The sequence below is a fragment of the Apostichopus japonicus genome, chromosome 21 (genome assembly GCF_037975245.1).
Source record: "Apostichopus japonicus isolate 1M-3 chromosome 21, ASM3797524v1, whole genome shotgun sequence".
NCBI classification, from domain to species: domain Eukaryota; kingdom Metazoa; phylum Echinodermata; class Holothuroidea; order Aspidochirotida; family Stichopodidae; genus Apostichopus; species Apostichopus japonicus.
The window spans coordinates 12,518,873-12,544,074 of record NC_092581.1 but is presented as its reverse complement, the minus strand read 5'-3'; the positions used below and the strand labels follow the sequence as shown (position 1 = coordinate 12,544,074).

The window sequence follows — 25,202 nt, the reverse complement described above, 5'->3', positions numbered from 1 at the left end:
ATGTGTTCTCTCTCCTATATTGAAAGTTTGGCATGTATATTTAAAGGTTGTGCAAACACAAACATCAACAATTTTACAAACAATAAACAAATACAGACTTGTCAAGTGCCCAAAACTACACAAATAATCATGCTTAATTAGACACATACTGTACATTGCTTAATTACTTATTTACAGCACTTTATTAACATTGAACTCATTTTTACATAGTCACACCCACTTTCATGAATAGTCACCAAGTCACCAATCAGTGTTCCAAATAGGTTTCTAACCCCCCCCATCCCCACCCCCCAAAAAAACAAAATCTAAAAAGTTCAAACTAACCTGAGGAAATATGTTTACTTAAAACTATTGTCACAAATGAAACAATCCTAAGTAGATGACCTTCTTTGGATGAAATACTTTACAAACCTATTTTGGAAAATTTCAAGGACGCAAAATGTTCAGTTATTTTTACATTTATGCAAATGAACTGTTCAAAGCATTAAATATATCAAGTACAGTATGCTCAAACCTATTGACAAGTCATGTGCATAAATATATATATATGGATTTTCCATTTATATACTGTATAAATTTGTGTTTGGTCATATTTTTTAATCCTCAAGCTTTTTTCCATTAATTTGACCATTATTCCGTCATTCAATAAAATGTGAAAAATAATTGGCGAGGTCATTCATGGCAGTGTAACAATAGCATGTGGTTAATTGTCAATATATGCTAGCAAAAATTGACACTCCTTAATTTGTTTAAAAAAAAAAATGAGTTTATAACTGAATATGAATCTAATAAAGGTAACCTATAATATCCCACAAGAAATATATTTAAGATTGTCTTCTGATTTTAAATAAACACCATAAAATAAATAATAATAAAATATATATAATTAATAAAACTGGTTTTACAAGTTTTACAAAAGAGAAACAAATAGAAAGGAAAAATAGAAGCAATTTGTTGTACTATTTTGTCCTTGTTAAAACTTTCCAAGCAATAGCGTGCTGTAATTGGAGCCAATAATAAGTAGGTCTTTAAAGAGGCTGAAACAAGAATAGCAAAAGAAATATTAAGAACAATGAATAAAACCAGGAACAGATATGTACTACAGTAGAAGAACAGCGATTATTATAAACCATTTGATGAAATCTTTGAGAAATCTTTTCATAAACATGTATGGAAATATGTCAAATCCATGGTCAAGATTGCCAATTTATCTGTTTTCCTACTTCTTGTTTTTTTTCTTCTCACCACAGATAAAGCTACAAAACTGATTCTCCTCCGGTCTTGAGAAAGCCCTTGTGGATTTTCTACCGTAAATTATTACACCCTGCCGAAGTCTTTAATCAGCAAACGTCCATACCTGAAGGCAGACATTGAACCAAGACAAACAGTAAATAATGGATCTTTTATGATGTTTTCTCCTTCTTTTTTTTTATCTTCGCTGCAAAGAAGGTTTTAAACAACTTTTTATTTTTCCAGCATGAGTTCTACTTCCCGATTGAATTTGAATTAAGTTTCATTTCTCGGTGCTTGTGTATGGCATTTGCCATACACACACACACACACACACACACATGTATACATATACATATATATATTTAGCTGTCTATTATCTCGATTCTATGACACTTCAAAATTGATTGGTTTCCTTCTTTGTGTGTCTCGAAAGGAGAGGTTATATCTTCGACAAAATGGCCTCTGAGATGCAACCTTCGGGTATTATTCAACAATTTGAGATGCATGGAAGGATATCGAGCTTATCAGCCCTCGGTATTTGAAAAAGATTGCATAGATGTTAAAACCAATCGTTGCGACTTTGGGATATGAGTTTCTAGGGATAAGAATGCAGTCGTTTACAATTGTGGTACGGACTCCTTGGACGACATTGATTTTCTCTGAGCGCAGAATTTTGATTAAATAGCAAATCATGAAACGTAAACAATTTTACCATTCTCACCCGCTTGGGAAACATTAAGAAGCGTGTTCTTCATCTCTGTTAGCGGAGGTTCGTTATCCGTATATCTTGTAAGAACCAGTCGCTACGGAAACCACAGGATGTTTGAAAGCTTGTAAACAGATAAATATGAACATTCAAAATATCTGATTAACTTCTTTGTTGACATTTTCATCCCCTGAGGTGATTTGAGCAGAGTATGAGGAAACTTGCTATAAGGAGGAACAAAGCAAATCGGCTGGGTTTCTCATGAGGGAAACTCCTCAATGTTATTTTTTCTAATTGGATCTGGTCCTTAAATAGACACAGGATTCCTGCGTGAAATTGTTAATCTTGCGAAAAGGATTCAGCGAGGGAAAGAATCTCAAAATTCCTCGCCATTTCAGTGTGCAATAGACTTCCTCCGAGACTCTTGACGGTTGGATTCAAGAAATTTTATTGCAAGGATGTTCAGGATATACCCAAATCTTTCCCAACTCTTTTGATGCCAATGTGAGAAAGAAGTTTGCTTCAGGATTTCATACCTGAAACATGTCTTTAGGAAGACACCTCTTCGCACGATTGTCGCCATTTCTTTTCCAGTTGGTCGGTTGCTCGCCATTAATCGTCATTCCCGAAAATGTCCTTACCCCTTCGCCGACTCCCTTGCTTTCGTCGATTGTGAAAACAACTACCGTCACGTGGTTGGCATCTTCGGCCGGTCGGAATACGAGTTCTCGGACGATGCCCTTGCCGACCGAGATATCTTCATCGCCTCCTCCTCCACCCGAGAGTTTGCCCGACCTCAGCAACGTTGCCGTCATCCTACTGGCCTCGCTCATGGTCGCGATGATCGTCATCAGCACGTTCGGTAACAGCATCGTGTGTTTGATCGTCTATCGCAAGCCGGCCATGCGGTCGGCCATCAATCTCCTCCTCGCCAATCTAGCCTTCGCCGACATAATGGTCTCGGTCACTTGCATGCCCTTCGCGCTGGTCACGCTGATTAAGGGACTGTGGATCTTCGGGGAGTACCTCTGCAAGTTGACAGCGTTCCTGTACATTCTCTTCATGATGGAAGCCATTTTGATTCTGGCGTCGATATCCGTAGATCGGTACTTCATCATAGTGAGGAGGAAGGACAAATTAAACCCGTACAAAGCGAAGTTGCTGATCGCCTTCTCGTGGTTCTGCAGTCTGGTGGTGGCTTTCCCTCCACTGATATCCGACACCTTCGCAGAGGGTTACCCTCAGTGTCGAGTCGAGTATCCCTTGACCATCTGGAACAAGCTCTACATCATTTTCGCTTTATCCTCCATATTCTTCATCCCTTTCATCGCCATGTCTTTTTCATATTTATACATTTTGAACACCGTTCGTAAGAACTCGCTTCGCGTCGAGAACCATCCGAAGACTCTGAGCATCAGCCAGGCGACAAAGCTCGGGTTAGCCGGCGTGCATCACAGACCGTCTCGGGTGAACGTGGACATGAGTTTCAAGACCAGGGCTTTCACTACCATTCTCTTATTGTTCATCGTCTACGTCTTCTGCTGGGCCCCGTACACGGTCGGCTCGATGTACCTGTGTTTCGGCAAGACGGAGAACGCGATGGATTCGCTCTTGTGGACGATACTGGTCTGGTTGACGTACCTCAATTCGGCGTTCAACCCCATCATATATTGTTGGAGGATCAAGAAATTCCGAGAAGCCTGCTACGAACTCATGCCAAAGACGTGTAAACTCTTGCCTCACCTCCCTGGCAGGGCCAGGAGGCGCATCCGACCGAGTGCAATATACGAGTGCAATGAGATTGAACAGTCCTCAGCCGTCTGATAATGTGGCGGTATTAAGTCTGCATTGTTTGTTTTAACGAGGTAATTTAAATGATCTAATCAAACTGGGACCGATCGACAGAGATTGCCATATTGGCCATTGTCATCGTCGGGGGGGGGGGGGTTAAGAAGACAGATCACACAGCTTAAGAACCTCTCTCGATGTCATGTGTAAATATCTAAAATAACCACCACAAAGTGGCTGCCATTTTTTATTCAAACTGTAAGATATGTACACTAATGTCAATGTCTAGACTGGCTATTATTTTTATTAGTTTTTAAAATTATTTATTTGTAGACCTGTGCAAAAAATTCATCTTTTTTAACTCTTGTTAAAAGTCTAGTTTAGGGGGGAATGGTCGACCTTACTGTAGCTACATACTGTACCGTAGTGCTAACTGTATATATAGTTTGGACTTTGGAGTTTACCTTTAAAGAATGACTTTTGTGGTAATTATTGTAGTCCAATAGAAAAGGAATCTTGCAGGTAATATCAAAGATAAACTTTGAAAATAATTATATGTAAATATGTCTAGATTAGTTTGATTTTTTCGATAATACTACAAAGCATCCATGCATATCCAACAAAATTTGACCGCATATGACGAATAAATTAGTTAAAGATAAAAAAGGATCAATTGCTTACATGTTTTGTGGCCCAAGTTCTGATTCCACGGGAATGGAATAAAATTCCAACTACAGTAAGGATAAAAAACACCGATATTTTCAATTTGTTTAAAAAGAATTTAGAGACACACAGGTGTGTTCTCTGCCGCTTTTATCGTGTAATTTGCCGTAGTGTTAGGTCGTAAAGTGCCACTGAATACTATGTTGTTCTGTTTCTAAGCTAGTGTTGTATAAATTTTTGTAATAATAATGCTGGATCAATTATTCCCTTGCAAACTACTGCACAAGTATTTATAGTAACTTTACAAGTGTTATCCGGTTATAAAACTTACAGCTATTCATTCCAACCAGTTGCTTGGATTTTCATTTCAATAATTATGAAAGCTTAAAAGTGATACAAACAAACCAAAGATATTTGACACTTTTGTTTTGTACTTAGTGCTCTACTCTGGTAGAATTTGGGCTTTACGTATTTATACTAACTTTTAATAATCCCTATCTGCATTTTAAAGTCAATGTTTATCTCTCGGAATCAGATTTTTTTTTTAACTTTTTATTTACGTTTTGTTATTAACAGGCCTGTGGGCAACTTTATATGAAGGCGAATTTACATTGCTAAACATGTGCAGCTGAAATTCCCCCCAAAGCTACTTAAATTGTATAAAGTGTTAAATGTTTGTTTATCCAAGATAGCTATATACTGGTATAAACCCTTGAATTTACATGAAATCGTTCATCTCCTAAAAGCCTATTTTGGACAGATGTCAGAGATATTAGCAACACATCAATCCTTTTCTTGATACAATATGTGGCATCGATTGTTTTTAAAATATCAGATTACCTAGCGTCAGTCCATACCTGTCGGGGGGGGGGGGTGGTAACTTTATCTGATCTCTTGAATTTGGTTGGCTCTTTCGGTATCTCGATTTATCATCTCATAATTTCTTTTTTATTTGCTTTATCTTGACAGCTGTCGCTGGTTCATTAAAATTCATTCTGTGACCTGTTTGTTTCATAATAAGCAGCTATTTGCATTGATTTTATCTAATTAATGGCGTCATCATCTCTTGTGTTTTTTTTTTAGTTTCATGAATCACAGAGGATTTACTCACTGATGCTAGCATCGATAATGATCAAACTAAGACTGTTTTAGAGTGTTTTTTCGCGAGATTGTTTTTTTTTTCAAAACCTTAGCCATGATTGTGAATCTTGAGGCTTGAACTCCAACCTGGTTCAATTTTAATAGTTAACAAACACAGGTTGACAAAAAGTTTGTTCAGATACCAAGCAGTGCGACATGAATTTCTTACTAATTTTTTTGACAAAATTAAACTCAAACTTGAAATTTTAGCGTTTCAAAGAAGTTTTTGACTTTGCCCTTCAAAAATTGAGGTCTGCCTGCTGTCCAAATTTGCAAGAAATTGTCAGTAATTACCAAGAAGCATGTACCTCGACAGCCACTCAAATGAACGGTTACGATCTATTCGTGCCATTTTACGTTAGTGATTACGGCTAATCTTGCGCTTTCTGTAGTCAATATGACCACATAAAAAAACGGAGGTTAAAGGTAGTTCAAGCTCCTCATTTTGAACACTTCATCTCACTTCTTTTGTTTGCCACCAGATTCAGTCAAATCTAAAAAAAAAGCATTGTTGTGAGTCAAATCCTCTAGCTTTACTCAAATTTGTAAAGAGCTGTATGGTTTATAGTACATGCATGTTTTGCTATTTGCTGGTGAGGTGTTTTGAACAGATCTATATAATTTTTCTCAAAACATTTTAATATCAGTAATACCAATCGTTATTAACATTTTTCATGAAATTTGGTAATATGTTAATATATATTTTAATGAATATTCAGTTTGCTCCTTCAGTAGTGTTGAATTTATCCAGTTGGGACAATTTCCCAGTGCTAATACCAATCTATACTGTACATAAATATCATGCTTCAAAGCACTCGTACTGGGAGTATGAACAGTATTCATACTGCTCATAGTACTGTCAGTACATGTGGTTTGAAGTGAGATATGAAAGTACAGTTAAAAAGAAATGTCCTAACTGGGTGTCTGTGATAATAATGTAAACATAAAGCGCACACGCATATTTACTGTATATCTATAGATAATTGAACCCGAGCCTCCCGCTTTATATACGGACACCCTAACCACTAGGCTATGGACGCTGATTGTACGTCCAGTGGTTCGAAACCGGTATTAGGAAGGTCGTAATTCCACTGTAGGGGTTTGTCACCTTGTATCAACAATGCTAGTTCTGTTTTGGTGACATATTTAGCCTTACTCTAGAAATCAAACATGATGCTAACCAACTCGAAATCATTTGTGATTCCTAAAGCCGGATCTCGAAAGAGATACTTTGAACAGACTCTGTTAAATGAAATGGAAATAAAGACAATGGCAAATGAATATATATATATATATATATATATATATGTAATTGAATTGTAGAGAGCTGGAAAATCCAAAGCAGTGAATAAACTTCCACCCTCCACCGGGATTCGAACCTGGGCCTATATATATCTATATGTATCTATATATACATATATATACAAATATGTGTGTGTATATTCTTGTTTCGTTAGAAAATCAGAATTATTGGAATAATGTATTTGGTGATAAGTTTGGAGGAAAAAAGGGGATAATTTGGTAGATTTAAATTAAAAGATTGTAACCTTGTGTTCTAGCACAAGGTTGTTTGGAAAAACAGTTTTGCATAAAAAGTGAAGAATCAACTATCACAGAGCAAAATGAAAGGTACTTCTAATTTCACATATTTTTTGTCAGTATTTTCAGTATCTCTTGGCTGTATACCTTGTTTGTTTGCCTGCTGCAACTCATATATATATATATATAGATTGATCATCTCAGTTACAGAAGTAACTATGAAGAATCAAATATCACAGAGCAAAATGAAAGGTACTTCTAATTTCACATATTTTTTGTCAGTATTTTCAGTATCTCCTGGTTGTATACCTTGTTTGTATGCCTGCTGCAACTCATATATATATATATATAGATTGATCATCTCAGTTTCAGAAGTAACCAATTCAGCCAGTTCATTGGGTCACCATACATGATGTGTTCATTTGTATACCAATGGTCTTTTCTGTAACAAACTCTAGTGCAATATATATACTTCAACTCACCTATTGTTATACAGTGCTAATTATATCTGCAACTTGATTTTGTTTTGAAATTTTGTTTTCTATTTTTTTGTTTTAACTATCATCAGAGACATTGTTTTTTCGCTAATGAACATGAATCAACTCACATCTGCTGGTAGGGAAGGTGACAACATTTTTTTGAGGGGGGTGGGGGCGAGGGGGGGAAGAGGCAAACCATTTAGGGAGGGAGCTAAAAGTTTGGAAGTGCAAAAGCACATGGGTAAAGTGTACATCATGAGAAAATATTAGGCAGCTCTATGGAACACAAAACAGATTTTTTGCGTTATCAAAATTTTAATTTTTGCATGAAATTCAAAATTGTGACAAAACAATGCCCCCTCCCCCCCTCGAAAGATGTAGCATTTTAATCTATGTTTTAATTTAATCTATGTGAAGATGAATCAATTCATTGTAACAATGTGTATGTTTTACTGTGGGGTACTTAAAGGCATTGAAGACTCGCCCCAAACCGCGTGCTGCGCTCTGAAAAAGTGAACTTTCCGTTGCTTATGACGTTTTCTTCTTGTCGCTACAAAATGAAGACAGTAATGAAACGTGATACCTTGTTATCTTTAGCTGGACCAGAGATGTCCATCGCTGTATCGTTTTGTACACTGTGCTGTGTGTATTGACCGGAGCTGAGCTGTATGTACTGACTGTACACTAGTGTCTAATTACCGATGGTTGCAAGCCGGGTGTGTATTTTCTGGGATCGATGGTGGTGTCTAACACTTCTGTTACACCTCATTCGAAACTAGGTCAGATTACCGGCATTAGACGTTTCATTTTGCGCGAGTCTTCACACCCTTTAAACTTGGCCAAATGTTTAAATGGCAATTTAATCAATGGCCAACTGGTGGCAGAGAATTTTACATTATTTAATTTGCCAAGTAAACTTATGAGGTTTTAATTGATGGTTGGTCAGTTTGAAAACTGAACATGTTTCGACAACCTGTCGGGTTATATTTAATAATTGTGCATTCTAACACTGTACTATATTTCTGGCTTTAGTGATAATTATTGCCTATAGTAACTTGCAATTAATCCAGCATGACCTTGACACAATTTTTGGGTATTCTTTTAATGTCATGCACTATATTTTTTAGTACTTTTTTGTTTTTCTCCTTCAACTGATTTAAATATATCTGGTATCATATTTTTGTATTTGTATAAATTGTATTCAAGTGAAATCACAACATAGTAGAACTTGTACTTATTTACCGTTGAAATTTTGTCAAAACTGTCTTTATGACATTCTTTGTGGTGTGGCATATGTACAAATTTGCTGCTACTACAACACTATATTCCATACATCATCAAACAGTGATCCTTCGCCCATTATCTCCTGGGTCGATCATGCAGTTGACCTGTCTGAAATTTCCAAGCTGGTCAATTGTCTGGAGATGATCAATTTTTTTTTTAAATTTATTTATTTATTTTTTATTATTATAATTATTATTATTATTATTATTTTTTTGGAGGTGATCCTACTACCATCCATCTTATTAGTAAAGGGATTGATGTTTTTAATTTGATGAACTTCGCTCTCTCCCAATCAACCTCCCCCCCTCCCCACCCCATATTCTGGCCTGTGTCTCTTGGCACACCCCAAGTTAAGTTTTTCATACTAAAGAAAGATTGCTCAACTTTACATAATAATGATAATAATAATAATAATAACTACCTTTCACTCTGTATAAAATTATTCTGGTATTAATTTCTTCTGGTTGAAATTCTGTCAATATTATAATACAAGTCCCTGTTCATCATACTGCATATCTCCCCCTCGACTATACACTAGTATATGTCTCAATATATATAAACTCCACATATATATCAATTTTTAGCATTTTAGTACTGTACAAAACATACAAAAAGAGCCGGGGTTGGGGGAGGAGGGGATGGGGAGGGTGCACTGACACCCAGTTAAATTTAGAATCTCAAAAGTCCCTTTTGATGAAAAAGAACCCATTTTCTTTTATCCAATTTAGAATTTACTATTGATGTTATAAAAAAAATCATCAAATAGTGCCATGTTGTTTTAGAAAATTAAGAAAACTTTTGAGGTTATCTTTTTTGTTTGCCCCCCCCTCCCCTCCTCAACTTCAAGTTACATATGTCTCAGTCCCTTGAAGTCATTGTCCCACAACACCCACCGAAGCCCACCAGATGGAACACTCTTCGCCCACCCCACTTTCCAAATCTACGATGGTTCCATGTGTGCTTTCTTCAACCCATCAAACCAAGTGTTTTAATACTGACGGATAGCAACAAAGAAGTTATATACACTTTACAATCTCGGTGTTCTTCGTCTTTAAAAAAGAGGTAAGAAAAATCCAGCATTTTCTTTTGGAGAGTTTCAAAGAACCTTTAAAAGTTATCTACTGTACTGTTTGGTTAGCAGTTTATATTTGTGGTTACCTACCTATATGTTATTCAGGACCATTTACAATAGTCTTGTCTGAAAATGATTGTTTATTTCCTATTATCTATTATATTATCTATTTTATCTATATCCACTGGCGGATCCAGGGCCTTTGTTTGGGAGGGGCCAAAGTGGCATTAGAGTGATATGGGGGAGGGGTGTAAGGGGAGGGGGTCCCCTCCCCTTTGGAAAATTTTCTATTGCTGAATGCCCTCAGATGCAATTTGGTGCGACAAAAGTGTACAATGGTGATGTTAATTGTGGTTTCAATACTTTGGGACTGTTTTAGATGAAAAAGTTGAAATTTTCAAGATAAATTTACCCAATTCAACCCGAAGCTTCCCCACCCCCCCCACCATCACCCTCCTCCCACAAAAATGACTCGGCAATATTCAGACCCTGAGAAATAAAACAAAAGAGAAGCTTGGGTTTGAGCGATTGGTACTTGTAATATCAAAAAGCAATTAGTGATTGGTCAAAAATGACAATGACATAAAACAAAGGCATGCACACATTGTTCTTGTTTTTATTTGCCAAAACCATGGGTCAAACAAAAATTTCATCTTCTTTCAAAATTGCAAGATTCTGATTGGCCTTTTATCTAGGAATACATTTCTTATCAAAGATGTAAGATTTTATGTTAATTATTTTGCAGTTATTCCAAATTATCTTGTTCCTTTGCATACAAACTGTATCAAAATTGCATAACATCCAGTCCCTTTAAATTTTCTCATGGGAGGTGTAAATATGTCGAACATACAGCCGATGAACTATTTACATTGACCTGGGCTTTGATTTTTCAAGTGCAAAAAAATAACTAAAAAGCAATCAGTGTTAATTAATGCAGCATTACATCTGTTTGTGATCTGTGACAAATTTATCAGAATAAAGGCATGGCAAATTATTAAAGCAATAAAAAAAGAACAAGAAAAAAAGTGTTCAACAATTCATAAAACAGGCACAAGATCTTTATTTTCTTTAGTTTATACTTGATGATAAAAAGAACAGAACGAGATATAGATAAATTGATATCCACTCTGCCTAACATAAAAAAAAAAGATTTCAGTGCATTTTATAGTACAAATATATTTATGCCGTGCAGAGACACAGCTTAATTAAATACAGAGTAAAACAATGACAAAAAATGAAATAACAACCAGTGAAAATTAACCTAATTGACCAACATTTAGTTATAATCCGGCGACCTTTAATACTTTAACATTTTTGTTTCTGATGCAGTTGCAAAATTAAAAAAGATTTGAGAAATCCAAACTACAAAGAAAGAATTAAGGATGACCCTTGGCTTGGTTCCAGATGGAACATGACAGGGATGATGGACTCGTCCAGCCTTCTCTCTTAATTCTGCGGTGGCGTTGAAGGTGGAAAACACTGGTTTAGACGTGTTCTGACATTCAGGATGCTCGGAGAAATGTTACTTTTGTGAAGGGACGGTCTCTCCTCTCTGTCGGGAATTGCATAATTTTTCGGACACTTAAAAACGACGGGGGGAAAACAAACCGGGTCAGCATCATAGGAAGAATCGAGAATGAGGCAAGTCTGTAGCATCTGGTTTGTTCTTGTTGTTGTCTTCTTATATAAATTGATTTATTTACCGTCTGGGTTGACCTGGCGAGGACGACCGATTCCCATGCCCGATTGGGTGGCACCTTTGTTGCTACCCATCTGTAAACCTGTTATATGTTTCCCAGCATCCATCTGTTCTTGGCTGAATTCACGTTTGTTTTCTGTGGCTTCCTTAGATCCAAGAATTGGGCCTGAATATCCTTCTTGCTTCTGTGCCTGTGTAAACAAACAAAGCAAGACATCCACTTTTTTAAATTTATTATAATTATTTCATAATTTAATGGTGTGGAATATGATCGCAGGTGGTACGGGTCTGGGGAAGGAAGGAGTGGAGCGGGGGTGAGGGGAGGGGGATGTGTGAGGGAGTGGTTGAGATGTTATGAATAATTTGATCCCTAAACTGTCTCCCCCCCCTTCCTCTGCCAAAAGTGCTTATGACATTTAATGAAATGCTCTAGGGCCAAACTTTTGCTCACTGAAGCTTTCCATTAATTTGGTTTCCTTGGTTACTCCCTCCAGCTGATACATCGTGCTCCAACTTTCTATGGGGGGCCATGAGGGCAAAGCGTTTCGGTTATACTGAATCACAGAGAAACCAAGCATAGCAGTGATGGCATCTCAAAGCAATCATGTTACTGGTCAGGCAATCTAGTTACCAGGTGAGTGTCAAAAGGCATCCTGTTTTTGTCATTTTTGGCTCTCCATAGCTGTGAGTAGTCTGTTGCTTTCAGTGATCTAATGCTGTACATAGTGTGGTTTCCATTTGCATGTTTGTCCAAGTTCATCTGATATTTCGCTCATTGATAATGCAACGGGAAGGGAAACTGTGTGTGTTGTTTGCGAAACTTATCATGGACATCATGACTCAAGTTGACTATTAAAACAGCCTGGTCATGAAGAGTCTGTTCTGATATAATTGTAAAGTTGAAAACAGTTGTTTACATTGGGCATCCTTCTCTTCTGCCCTGCACCCCCTACTTCCCCCTCCTCACCTCTACTCTTTCCTCTGTATACCCCTTGGGGGCTTTGTCTGTTCCTCGCCTCCTCACCTTCCATACTTTGGTCATTTATCTCCTCTGCCCTCAATGCACTACTGCCCTCCTCTCCACATTCCCCATTCTCTCTATTCCCCTCCCCCCTCTACCCCTTTCTCTCTTCCCCTCCTCCCCTGTACTCCCCTTCTTTACTTTTGGTAATATATCTTCTCCGTCTCAAACCTCCTACTGCCCACCGTCACACTGCTCCCCCTATTCCCTTCTATCCCCTCTTCCCCTTTCTCCCCAACTCCCCTTCCTGCTTTCTGGCTTCTTCCCTCTAACCCTTCCTCTCTGTTCCCATCCTTTACTCCTCCCCTATACTTTTGCATAACCTCTATCCCCCCCCCACTCCCCCCAGCACTGAGTTACAGATTCATAACAAAATACAGTATTAATTGAATTACGTATAAAAATATAACTATTAAAGTTGTTTGTAAGTTCTTATGCAGATATTGTCTGCAAATACTTACTAATCTGCCAAGAGCAGTGATTCCCAGGGCAACTTGGGCTAAGTTCTTGTTCTCGTAAAGATCGTTGACCTGGAACAATTCTGTCCCCTTGACTCCGGCCTTCGTCAATCCCTGGACGAATGCCTCAATGTTAGCGCGCTGTGGCAAAATCACAAGAGAGGATATAAATATGAAGACAGAACGGATAAAAAAGAGAGAAAAAAACAATAGAAATTAATATAGTACCATGCCTCCATTAGCTATAAACATATTTCTGACGTTAACGTTGTGAATGTTACTATTGCATCTTTTGAACCACGCAGTAGCGTAACTCCTATGGGCTCATACCGTGCTGAGCCGGGGGCACCGACCAAAAGGGGGCCCCCGCTATACTGATGCATTACTGAAATTATTGAAAGTCAAAATCCTAAGACATGAGATCTCAAAATAACCGATGTGTAAATGCAACTTAAAACGCCCGGGAAGTGTCTTTTCCGACGATCTAGGAAAAAAAAAATTGTGGTACGCTCCGCGCCAACCGATGGTGGCGCTCCGCTTGAATAGTATCAAGTAGTGTTTTGCACCTACATGACCTACTGGTCCCTCCCCACTCCCTTTTAACAATTCTTGCATTTGCACTTGCTTGGACCTCCTTATAGGGGGCCCCTTTGGGCCAGGAGCCAGGTTCATCGTTAAGCCACTGGATCCACTGTGCCATTCCCATTGCAATACGTACAGGGTTTGCTTAATAATGTAAATGTACTTTTAACATCTACAATATGGTTCACTTCTACAGTCTGTATCAGGTGTGGCTGTACATGGCCTGATAAAGGCTCATACGATCCACAACTCAGGGGTACTTACCTTGGCAAACTTGTTTTTGGAGGCATTTTCGATTTTGGGAACAGATCCTGGAACAATACAATTCAAGGCCCTGTGTATAAAGAAAAACCATTGTTACAGTAATAATAATTAATAGTTTTCTTTGTTTGCTTGCACAATATAGAATTTGCCTTTTCTTGAATTTCAAATGATTATGTTGTATAATAATAACACTTTTAGCTGGCTTTGCAGGGTATATATAGGAAGACTTGAGCCAAATTAAAATATTTGGAGCAGGACCCCAGGGGGTGTGGGGGGTGGGGAAGCTGTTGGTTAAATCTATTCTTGCTGTATTGATGGTTACCTATTGTACAGCAGTAGGTAATGTTGAAACTTCATAAAAATTCAACAGAAAATACTGCTGACAAAAAATTGAAAAACAATTTGCTCTAACCATTTTCTGTAGTTTTCTAAAACATAAGAGATATACAATTCACAGAATATTAGACAGAAATGAAGCCATGTAAAAATATTTTAGGTAAGGATTTAGAAAAAGCCCAAACCACGATCTATTATACTAATTCATTGTATAAGCAGTAAAAGAAACAATACCCCCCCCCCCAAAAAAAAATGGAAAACCACCAAACATTTAGCCAACTTGATAATGCCTGTGCATACAAGGAATGCTGATCACATACAAAATTTGAAATAATTTGACTTTTTCTGGGAAGTTGGGTGAAGGTGGGGAGGATGACTCCAGAACCCCCAACTTGGGAGTGGCCTTCAACTTGAGGCTCTGACTTTTAGGCAGAATATTAGTTTTGATATGTCAATTGTCCAAGAAAATAGATGAATTGAAGTGCTAAATGTTAGTCTAAAGCTATATTTCTCTTTTCAAAATGTTGCCACTTTAACTTAAAATGTTAAATCTCTGGAATGCCCCTTTAGGGTTTAAACTTTGAATGATGATGACTTAATTGTCGTCTACCTCATTGTTCTGGCCTTGATGTTAATCTCAATCCCTTGTTTCTATCAATTCTAATATTACTCAATGGAGATACATGACCTCTTTAAAGTTGCAGATAAGGGGACAGAGCACCTTGAATAGATGACAATTCAATAGTGACCAGGTCTTTTGTAAACAAATTTGAAGCTATAATTTATCAAGCCGAACATACCTCATCGTCTGCGTATTAGACTATACCGTCCAGTCACTTTAGTTGATGAACCTCGGCTGTTTTTAAACAGACGGTTCTCCATAAATTAAAGTTGTTATATTTTTCAGTACCACCTGAATTTGATTAGCAAACTTAATTTTCTATCTATAGTGTAGTTTAAAGAAAGAAAAAAAAATAATAATAAAATATGGAGGGATGACTTACTTACAAAGAAGGACTCCATCCTTAAGTGCGTCAAACTTTTCTCCCTCTACTGCTTCCCCTGTGACGTGGCTGATGAAGTTCCTGCAGTCGGCTTCGAGAGCCTCGCTTCTTTTGCCTTCGAGCTGCGGTGTGCCAAAATTATTTCAGGTCAGCCTAATTGACATATTGATTCATATAGTTTGTTAACAGTTTCTCTGCATATTAATTAGTGAATATGATTCATAATATATCCTGTGTATGAAATCAGCAGAGGAGTGCACAGGCCATTTCTCTGCCCCATCTTTCCCTCTCCTACTGTTGGTTGTTCATCGTCTATGTGCTCAACCCCATACTGCATGCCCTCCTTCCCTCCACTCCACTTTCCCCTTCTCCCCCAGTTACCCCCTCCCTTCTCTCTCTACCCCCTCTCTCTGTGCCCCTCCTCAGTAGAGAGACAATCATCATTAGATACTGAAATTTCGAATGAATTAGCATATGCATGCAACAAGAAAACATTGTACAACTTACAGAATGTCCAACGGCAAAGGGAGCTAAATTATTCTACTATTTTGTTTTGAGCAAAATTATATTGCAATTTAATTTTTTAAAACCGCAAAAAAAAGTAGTAGAAAAGGGGGCCCATGCGGTCCCCCCTCTCTGGAAAAATGGGTCCCTCTCTCTGGATCTGCAAATGTAAATCTGAGTAGAACCTGTTATTAACTAAAAAGTGTTGGTTATCAACCTGGTGTTCATAGGAAACAAACCTTATTTAAGACACGATGGAATGGTTAAAAATTAAATTAATAATTACAGATGTAATTAATAAATAAGAAATAAACAAGACAAACAATTAAATCACCTACCTTACATTTGCAAATTACTGTTGCTATAGTATATAGAATTTTTCTTTGTATTAATTATCAAACATTTCAAAACTAGCTTCATCTTTACTCAAGAGATTTAAAAAAAAACTGAATTATTCTTTGTCATATATCATAATATAGATATGTAGTAACTTAAGTCACCTTAGTACTGAAAACGTTAATGATGACCACCAATGAATCAAAGTTGAATTTATGATAAAGTTTTCTTTTAATGAGAAAATCGAGAAATTCAAATTTAATATCAGTACTGCCTCCATCATTGACTCATCTATACAGTCCATACTCTACCACTCAATGTTTAAAATGCAACAATTCCTATCATGTATCCCTACTGGTGTTACTATGTGCCTTATAACTTTCACAAGTCCCCTCCTTATTCTGTTTATCATTAGAAATTCCAAACATTCTTTAGGAAACTCCCAACTTCTCATACCCACACCAGCAAAAAGAAAAAAAATCAATTATAGCCTATATATGGCAATATGGCAAAACAATTTGTTTACCAAAAAAAAAAAAAAATTAGAATAAAAAAAGAAAGAAAGGAACCAGACTGTTACATGTGTCCTACACCTACTGTACATACACTCTACTACAGTCCTACACTGTCCTACACATACTGTATACACTGTACTACACTGTCCTATGCTGTCCTACACATACTGTACATACACTATACTACAGTCCTACACTGTCCTACACATACTGTATACACTGTACTACACTGTCCTATGCTGTCCTACACATACTGTACATACACTGTACTACACATACTGTACATAGCAAGGTCTACAGAATTAATAACAGGTGCTGAGGCAATCCTGATATCAATCTCTAACATACAGTATAGGATAGATGCCTTAAATGGGTGCGAATGGTGATAGAGGGAGTCATAGCATACCAGCCATTCTTGGCGCATACCAGTGGCAGCTTTAAAGTGTCGGTATGTTGGGGGGAAAGACGGTATGATACAATTAACATTGGCAGTGAAATTGACTAGTGAGAAGGTCGACCCTCAGGCGGTGACTTCTTTCTTTCGCCATGCAATATTTAAGGTCATTGCTTCATCCAAACTGGACATTAATTAAAGCTAGCCAATAGGCTACTTTTGAGGTCATTGCATGCTGTTAATTTGTAATTGGTGAAACAAGGTTAGTAGAGTAGTAATCTGGTCCAGAGGTTGCTATTTTATAGGTTTTTTTTTTTTTTTTTTTTTTTGTGGAGTCTTGTCAAAACTTTGAGAAAGTTTTGGTAGTTCTACTTCTTTAAATCACAATGTGTCCCTAATTTATAAAGTAATACAATATTAATATAAAGGAAGAAGACATTCTAAATTTCTGGAATTTTCATTTCCATTATCTATAAGTTATGATCTAAATTCTGTTTTATGCTACAAAGAATTATAATAGAATTCACATTTTACAAGATTCACACTTGATTTTTTTTTTTTTATAAACAACAAGAAATTTATCATCTGGACACTATAATTCCGCCTATACTTAATTTAACCTTGGTTTAAGTGTTCCCATGTATTACAGTACAAGGACAGATACATTGTGATAAAAGTGCTTTTGAATTTATTATTAAAGATATACAAAAGGGACAAACCTATGAAATTTAAGATTAATACTGAATTTTGTCTATATTAGGTTACTTACATCACCTGTATACTGTACCATTGCAAATAGTACAGGCAACGTTGGATCTAGATATAATTTATGCACATAAAAAAGGTCCAAATAATATATCCAGGCAGGGATAAATAGATAAAAAGTGGTCCAGATATTAATCTACTTTTTACAACAATTAACATCTTGTTTGTAAGAAATTTTCTTTTCAGTTATAGTTAATAATTTAATCTTATGATGCACACTGTGAATTTGGGTAACATTTTCATACTTAAGATTCTTTCTGTCTGTAGGTACAGGCCACTACAGCCTATGTCTACCTGTATATAGGCAAATCTGTTGTAAAGGAATGTATATATTGAAAGGCTATGGTTTGAAATTTACTTTCCTGGACTCTCTTCAATATTTTGACAGAATTTCTTGAAATTTTCAACATTTCTTATAAAATTAATGCCATTAAACAAAGCTGCTGCATACATTTTGAACTGATTTGTTTTGCACCTCACATACTTATTTAGTAATTCAAAGATATTTGACGACCCAGTCTAGAAGGGACTTTGTTTATTCTTCAACATGAAATAATTTTAATGCCAGCTATAAAAAGTTTCTTAAAATTGTTTTTGCCAATGAGTTTGGGTTCTTGAGATAAAAAAGTTGAAACTCGAGATAAAAAGTTAAAAAATTTCTATATAAATTTGAGAAACTTTGATGTCAAAGTTTGGAATTTTCTATAAATTTAATTCTATTTCAAAGATCCTTTTTGGGCCACAGTATGAAAAAACGTTATTTTGCTCCTTTCTTCCTCACTCCAGTCAAACCCTCCAGTCAAACCATTTTATTTCTTATTCAACGTTTAGTAATTTTTCCCATCTATTTTGTGTTGCTGGTTGGTTGATATTCTCTGCCATAAAGATGCACCCCCCCCCCTCCAAAAAAAAACAGCAATCAGAAATAGGAAATTGGAAACATCTCCTGGAGAAACCAATTGTTAAACTCATATGGATGTAATTATTTCTGTATTCAATTAAGCGTTTGGTTAGTGAAGAAATCTTGTTTGGTGTTTTAGTTGGATAAATATGCCACATGATTTATCTTCAATGAAATACTGGGTAGAATTGGCCAAACTGTCTGCTTTACAAAATTAAAAAAATTGTAGACATTAAAGCTTATCAAGCTAATTTCCTTCTGGTACAATAACTAAAACCCCATTCGATGGAGAAAAAAAAAAAATAAAGAAAAAGATTTCAACTGATTTACATCCCTATACAGACACCCCAAAAAATCTTATGAAATTAAAAGGGAAGTTTATAAGATTATTTACACATTCATCATGTTTATGATATCTTTCTTTTTTTCTCCTCCCAATTGCATGAAAATAATGGAAAATATTGACATAGATATTCTTCAAACTTCAAGCAGAAATGGAGTTTGACTTTTAATTATAATAATATTTAACCAAAATTTACAAAATTTCAAATAAATAGTAAAAACAAAATTCTTACCTTACTTTGGATTCCCCTAGACATGCCCATTGCTTGCGGGTTATTTGCACAATCGTCACCCATTTTGTATTAGTGTTTCTGTATGATGTCCAGTGGAAAAGAGCCAAATGTATTCAGGGGGTACCAAACCAAGAGTGGACCTTCCAAACTCTGCCGATAGCCTTAAATCCTCCCAAGGAAACTCCAAGAGCCTGCCTCCCACGTCTAACAATTCGACTCCCCCACAAATCGCCATCCTGTTTGACTACATGAATATTCACATCCTTCTGACCAATCGGATGACACTCTGCCTTCCGACAGGGATAAGCCAAATGTATGTGTCTATTCGATAAGCGAGTTTGATGCTTAGACATGAACTTGAGATGATGTCAGATGCTAAAAGTAGGATGAAGCTGGCACTGGGGAGAGGAAGAAAGGTGTCGGGTGCAAACATACCATACCATATTGGGATACTCGAGTCAAGAGCTTAATATGAACAGTAGACCGAGCATTACATTAAGAAAAAACCAAATTAAAACCAGCAAGGGAGAGAGAGAGAGAGAAAGAGAGGGGGAGAAAATGCCAGAGAATGACAACATATTTGCAGAAATAAACTTTGTGGATGTTTTATATACTGGATGCATCCCCATAGTAACAAGGAAGAGTTGCTGGGAGAGTCCATGGTTGAAAAATTTGTAATATAGACTCGTAGAAGGTTAATATTATTGTCGATGCTTTACAGTACAGTTGATTAATACTTGCCTATGCATGGTATAAAACTGAAACTTAATACTGACATGCAAAAAACTTGTGGTATGCGCTCGTACGTGGCAAAAGAATCGAGGGAATTGTGGGTATTCTTCTGGATTATAAAAATCGGCGTAAACAATATTGGACGGATGGATGGGATGGATGAATTGGGAAGGAATAAAAATGGGGAATCAACCTGGAATGACTTAATTCAAATGGAATGCATAGACTGTAAGCTATGTCTTTAGGAAAGAGTAGTCTGGAAACAGCTGGTGTTAACATTCCTGGCAGTGTATGATGAAGGCTAAAAAGAAAAAGAGTGATTGCAGTCTATACGACTAATGGTATACTTGTAAGCTTAGAAGGGAAGGATATATTGGACAAAACGATTTTCAGAGGGCATTAATTTAGAGGTCAGATGCAGAGGTTATGCACGGGCATGTCCTTTGACTTGTACTTTTGTAACAAACAAAAAAAAGGTTATTTGGGAAGTGGATAAAAACCCTCATTTTTGACAACTTATGATAGCTGGGTTGTCACTATAAACTTATATAACACATTAAGGTCTGAGGTTCAAGTGACATTTTTTCTTTTCTTCCAAAAGAATATATCAGGTGCGTATCCAGGGGGGGGCGTTGGGGACGCGCGCCCCCGGGTAAGAAAAAGAGGAGAGAAAAAAAAGGAGAAGAAAAAAGGAAAAAAGAGGGGAAAAAAGAGGAGGAGAGGAAGGAAGGGAAAAGAAGAAAGAGAGAAAAAGGAGAAAAGGAGGGAGTAAAGAAAAACGCGAAGACACTGGGAAGAGATAGAGGAACAGTGACATCATTACAGCGCGGAAGGGTAGCCAGTGACGGATCAATGATTTCGTAAAAGTGTGACTCACCCTACCCCTTACACCGACAACTCCATTTTTTGACGTTTCCATTTCCCATCTCACTAATGATCTATATATATACTATATATGGTCTATCATAACGCGTGTGTAGAATTGTGCTATGAAACCAACTGTGGCTGGTCTCGAACTCAACCGTGTCGTCGGGGAACATGACGCATTTTGGGATGGGGGCGACCGCCCGCCCCCCCCCTTTCAGCATTTTTTTTAAATGATATCGCTAAGTAATTTCAAAATACAAAGTGCTTAGAGGCAACTTACAAGGCCTGGGAAGTGTCATATCCAGCGATCTGTGAGACATTTTCGGCCAAAATTTGCTTGTACGCTTCACGCTAACAAATGGTCCTGGGTAGTGCCATTTCCAGCGATCTGGGAGGCATTTTCGGCCAAAATTTTCTTGTACGCTTCGCGCCAACCTATGGTGGCGCTACGCTTAGATAATTTGCCTACAGGCTTCGCCCCTCCCTTGGCAAATTCCTCGCTACGCGCCTGTTCGAGTTTGTCACGCAAACAGCAGATATCACATCATATCAGTGAGCATGAAAATGGCGTTCCAGGATGAAAAGCCTCAAAACTGTCCGACTTGCCTGAAAAAATAACCAAATATTTTCGCGCGCAAAGCGCGCGTTCAACGTGTTCATGTCAATTTCATATAAGCAAGCATCGGTTATTACATCGCATGCCATCATGTACCGTACGGTCCGTTAAAATTGCGCAGTATACCGCGGGATGCTAATGTAAACAACGACAGGTCTCATGTAGATGTATAAAAAGCACGGAGGTCCAATTATGTCAAAACTCTCTTTTACATTATAATGGCGAATTAGGGGCTGCACCCCCGCCGCGCAGTGGCGGAGCGTCAGGGGGCGGATGCCCCCCCCCCTGACGGACTCAAATGGACTGCTGGCGCCTTTTTCAGCTCTTTACCACTTTTTACTTGTTCTAGATTATTGACTTTTTTATTGCGCTCTCATCTACTTATTGACATTTGTCACATTTTGTTGGCGTAATTTGGCGATGACACCTTATTATTCGTTTATCTGCAAATTAGCCAGGCCCGGAAAGGGTCATTTCCGGCGATCTAGGGAGTATCTTTACTCAAAAAATTTCTGCACGCTACGCGCCAACCAGTGGTGGCGCTCCGCTTAGATAGTGTCGAAAGCGCCCCTACAGACCATTCTCGCCACTCCTGACCAATACCCCTAGCTCCGCCACTGCCGCCGCGCCTCCTACGCCTATGTGTGTAGTGTTCGGTTTCGGAATTATCTGCTTTTTTTTTCATTTCCTTCAACCAAGTTTTATAATAGCCGTTATAAGAGGTTTTAATATTTATTTGTACACCAATAAATTAACAGTGTCTGAATTTTAGAAAATTTCTGACCAACATTCTGCATCACACTTCCATCTACTCGTGAAATTTTGACCGGTCTGTTAGGGTTTGAAAAAAAGTTTTCTATATTGGTTGTCCATAGATAAAATTTAACATTGAACTTTATGGGTATGGTTTGAAGTGAGTTTATTAACGAGAAATGTGAATTTTCAAATTCTGAACAAATATGGGGCTTAAAACCTTGAAAAGTGGGGCTGACGGGTATTGTGGGCCGCGACGTAGAATCACCTACAAAAGCAAAGACCCACAGGAGATGCGATCAGGTCGAACATGATGTGTGCCGGGTTGACAATCTTCAAAAAGGTTATGGATGGAAAAAAACTATTAGGAAATACTTGGTTCTCAGGCAAAAAGTGTACATCTGGTTGGTCATTTCAAGCCCGAGAAGTGCCGTTTCCGGTGACCTGGGGGGGTTTCAAAACAAGAAATTTTCTTGTACGTTGCGCGCCAACCGATGGTGGCGCTCCGCTTAGATAGTAATTGGCGCCCCCCGGGTTGGAAAATCCTGGATACGCGCCTGTATATGTAGGTAATAATAATTTCATGTGAAAAAGAGTATTGTTTGTAAAATTTTGGTTGCCATGGCCAGCGTTTGCATCATGTTGTTTTTGTGAAAACTGTTAATGCTTCTGAAATTAATTATGAAATTCACATATTATCAAAAATCGGTGACTTAGCTTGATTAAGTCGAAATTCAATTCAAAATTGGCCTAAAAAGGATCCATGCAAACACTTTGAGAAATTAATTTATGAAAATTTTTGCTTTTTTGCTCATGGGTAAATTCGATCAGCACTGGGCAATCAAGCAACACAATGGAATAATTCATTCCTATATTATTTAGGTTCATTTGGTATAAGCAAAATTTAGTGGTGGGTGTGGGGTGCACATGTGGTTGAACCCAATTTTCGGATCAATTGCAAATTTGCCAGAATTAACCCAAAACAGCTGCTTTAATTAATCCAACTATTGAGATGACTTTACTATCATTTTCTTACCTTTTTTAGAGTATAACTGAATGGGTTGAAATTAATATTGCTGCAGATTGAATAATTTAATTATTATTTCAACTTGGCAGAGTTATTCGCATGTATCGAGTAAGCACAGATTTGCGGTATTAAATCAGGGCAAACCAGTTGCAAATAATTGAGGGACTTTAAACCATCAGAAACGGATCAATAATGGAGCCTCAGCGCACACGGCTACTCCCACTGGCAGACAAAATGTTACAAAACTTATAATGTGCAGTACACAAACGTTTATGATATGTATATGTAGTACACTCTATATATGTACAGTCTATAATTCTTCAACAATAATGTTTCAAAAGTGGCAAAATATAGCACCATTTTTACATCTATAAGCATCATCCTCCATTAACTTTTACAAGATTTCTTAAAGGGGATGAGACACGGCCCTCTACCGTTAGACCCCTTACCTGGATTACATAACATACCTCTTCCACTACCCCCCCCCTTTAAATGGTGGCTGTTCCCCTTGGATAGACTGCAGCTGTATCATGACATCAATTCATACAGGCATTAATTAAACCATCATTTACTGACTCTTGAAATGGGGTCAAAATTTGGCTCTATCCCTATCCCACCCCCCCCCCCCACACCTAACAACATGAAGGTTGACAATATGCACCTGTTACAAAAAAAGACAAAGGATGATAAAGTCTAGAAGCGAGTTTCTTAATAAGTTTGATTAATTATTGCAAACATATTTTGAACAAGTTAGCTGTCGGCTAGAAATTTGAGGTTTTATGCAGATGGTAGATACCATTGCATGCAATAAACATAAAGGCCAGAAGTTTGCAATGTTAATTTTCAAAGAGCATACTGCGAGGACAGCTAATGTCTCTTCACTTTTTGACCAATGTGATTAAAGAACAATGCTAAAGTACAATTATCAGTCCACACTTTGTGTTGAGAGCCAAAACTAACTTTCAATTGTCCAAAATGTTTTTCTATGAGATTCAACTAATGGGTAGCTTAATTTTCTCATATCTTTAATTGATTTTTGGAGCTTCTAAACTGTTTTAGTCAAATGATAGTTGTAATAAAATGTTGCTTGCATGAAGAGACAGGGACCTGATTGTACCAGGAAATATGGTTTAGCAACATTTTGTTTTATTTGTTTTGAATTTTATTTTTGAAGTTACCAGCATTACAGCCAACTCTCCAAAATTGCGTCGCATATCTGAACCGATCATTTGGATCATATGAATTAATGTGACCCAGATTGAAAGTTTCTTTTATTTGTTCCACTCTTTGTTTCCCAAAAGGGCACACTATGGAGTCACTCTTACCGACGTTGCAAAATTGTGAGGGGTACCGCAGATAGCAAGGTCGGCAATCACTATAACGTGGATCCCAAAGTCGGTAATTACTAATTACGGTTAGATTCTTCCAACACGGCAGCACAAAGAAACGTTGTACTCAAAGCCGAAGCCAAATTGAATTCATCAGGTCACACATCCGTAGTCTGTGCGTGCTAAGTTCTTCAATACCGCTCTTATAACCTTTCGGGGATACATTTCATACTGTAGTTTTGATATTTATTATTCCAAACTTCCTCCTGCATGCACGGCTACATATTTTATTTTCTCCGCAACACAACGATACAACATTTACAGATCCTTGTATTAACGAATGTCAGCCTAGATGCCTTATTCGTTATCAGCTTTAGGTGAAGACATTACTGATGCTGCATAGGCCTAGAAACTTTTACCACAACCCTAATCCTTTGTCATGTTCTATTTTTGGGGTCGATGAAGTCATAGTTTCAAGAATATGAAAATACTACTACTAATCACATCCAAGGGACATCAGCCTCCCGATCGTGGCGGTAATCAAATCACGTTTCGGCAATGAACCTACAATAACTATCTGAAAGGCGAAACCTACCAGATGTGTTGACATGTAAGAAATTC

The 25,202-nt window shown here is 37.4% G+C and overlaps 2 protein-coding genes across 2 annotated transcripts; one reads left to right on the top strand and one right to left on the bottom strand.

Moving 5' to 3' along the window:
* The first annotated feature begins 1,550 nt into the window (after positions 1 to 1,550).
* Positions 1,551 to 10,929, top strand: LOC139962604 (high-affinity lysophosphatidic acid receptor-like). The gene has a single exon (XM_071962741.1). The coding sequence runs from the start codon at positions 2,483 to 2,485 to the stop codon at positions 3,761 to 3,763; it is 1,281 nt and encodes a 426-aa protein (XP_071818842.1). The 5' UTR covers positions 1,551 to 2,482; the 3' UTR covers positions 3,764 to 10,929.
* Positions 10,419 to 19,422, bottom strand: LOC139962605 (myophilin-like). The gene is made up of 5 exons (XM_071962742.1): positions 19,259 to 19,422; positions 15,269 to 15,390; positions 13,929 to 13,998; positions 13,086 to 13,223; positions 10,419 to 11,794 (listed from the first exon to the last, which is right to left on the bottom strand). Exons 1-5 carry the CDS (start codon positions 19,319 to 19,321, stop codon positions 11,600 to 11,602), a joined length of 588 nt encoding a protein of 195 aa, XP_071818843.1. The 5' UTR covers positions 19,322 to 19,422; the 3' UTR covers positions 10,419 to 11,599.
* Positions 19,423 to 25,202: the final 5,780 nt, after the last annotated feature.

Coding starts and splice junctions, on each gene's coding strand:
- LOC139962604 (XM_071962741.1), top strand. CDS start 2,483: ATGTCTTTAGGAAGACACCTCTTCGCACGATTGTCGCCATTTCTTTTC.
- LOC139962605 (XM_071962742.1), bottom strand. CDS start 19,321: ATGGGTGACGATTGTGCAAATAACCCGCAAGCAATGGGCATGTCTAGG. Junction 13,224..13,928: donor CCAAAAACAAGTTTGCCAAG/GTAAGTACCCCT, acceptor ATTTTGCCACAG/CGCGCTAACATTGAGGCATT. Junction 11,795..13,085: donor TCACTGCTCTTGGCAGATTA/GTAAGTATTTGC, acceptor TTGTTTACACAG/GCACAGAAGCAAGAAGGATA.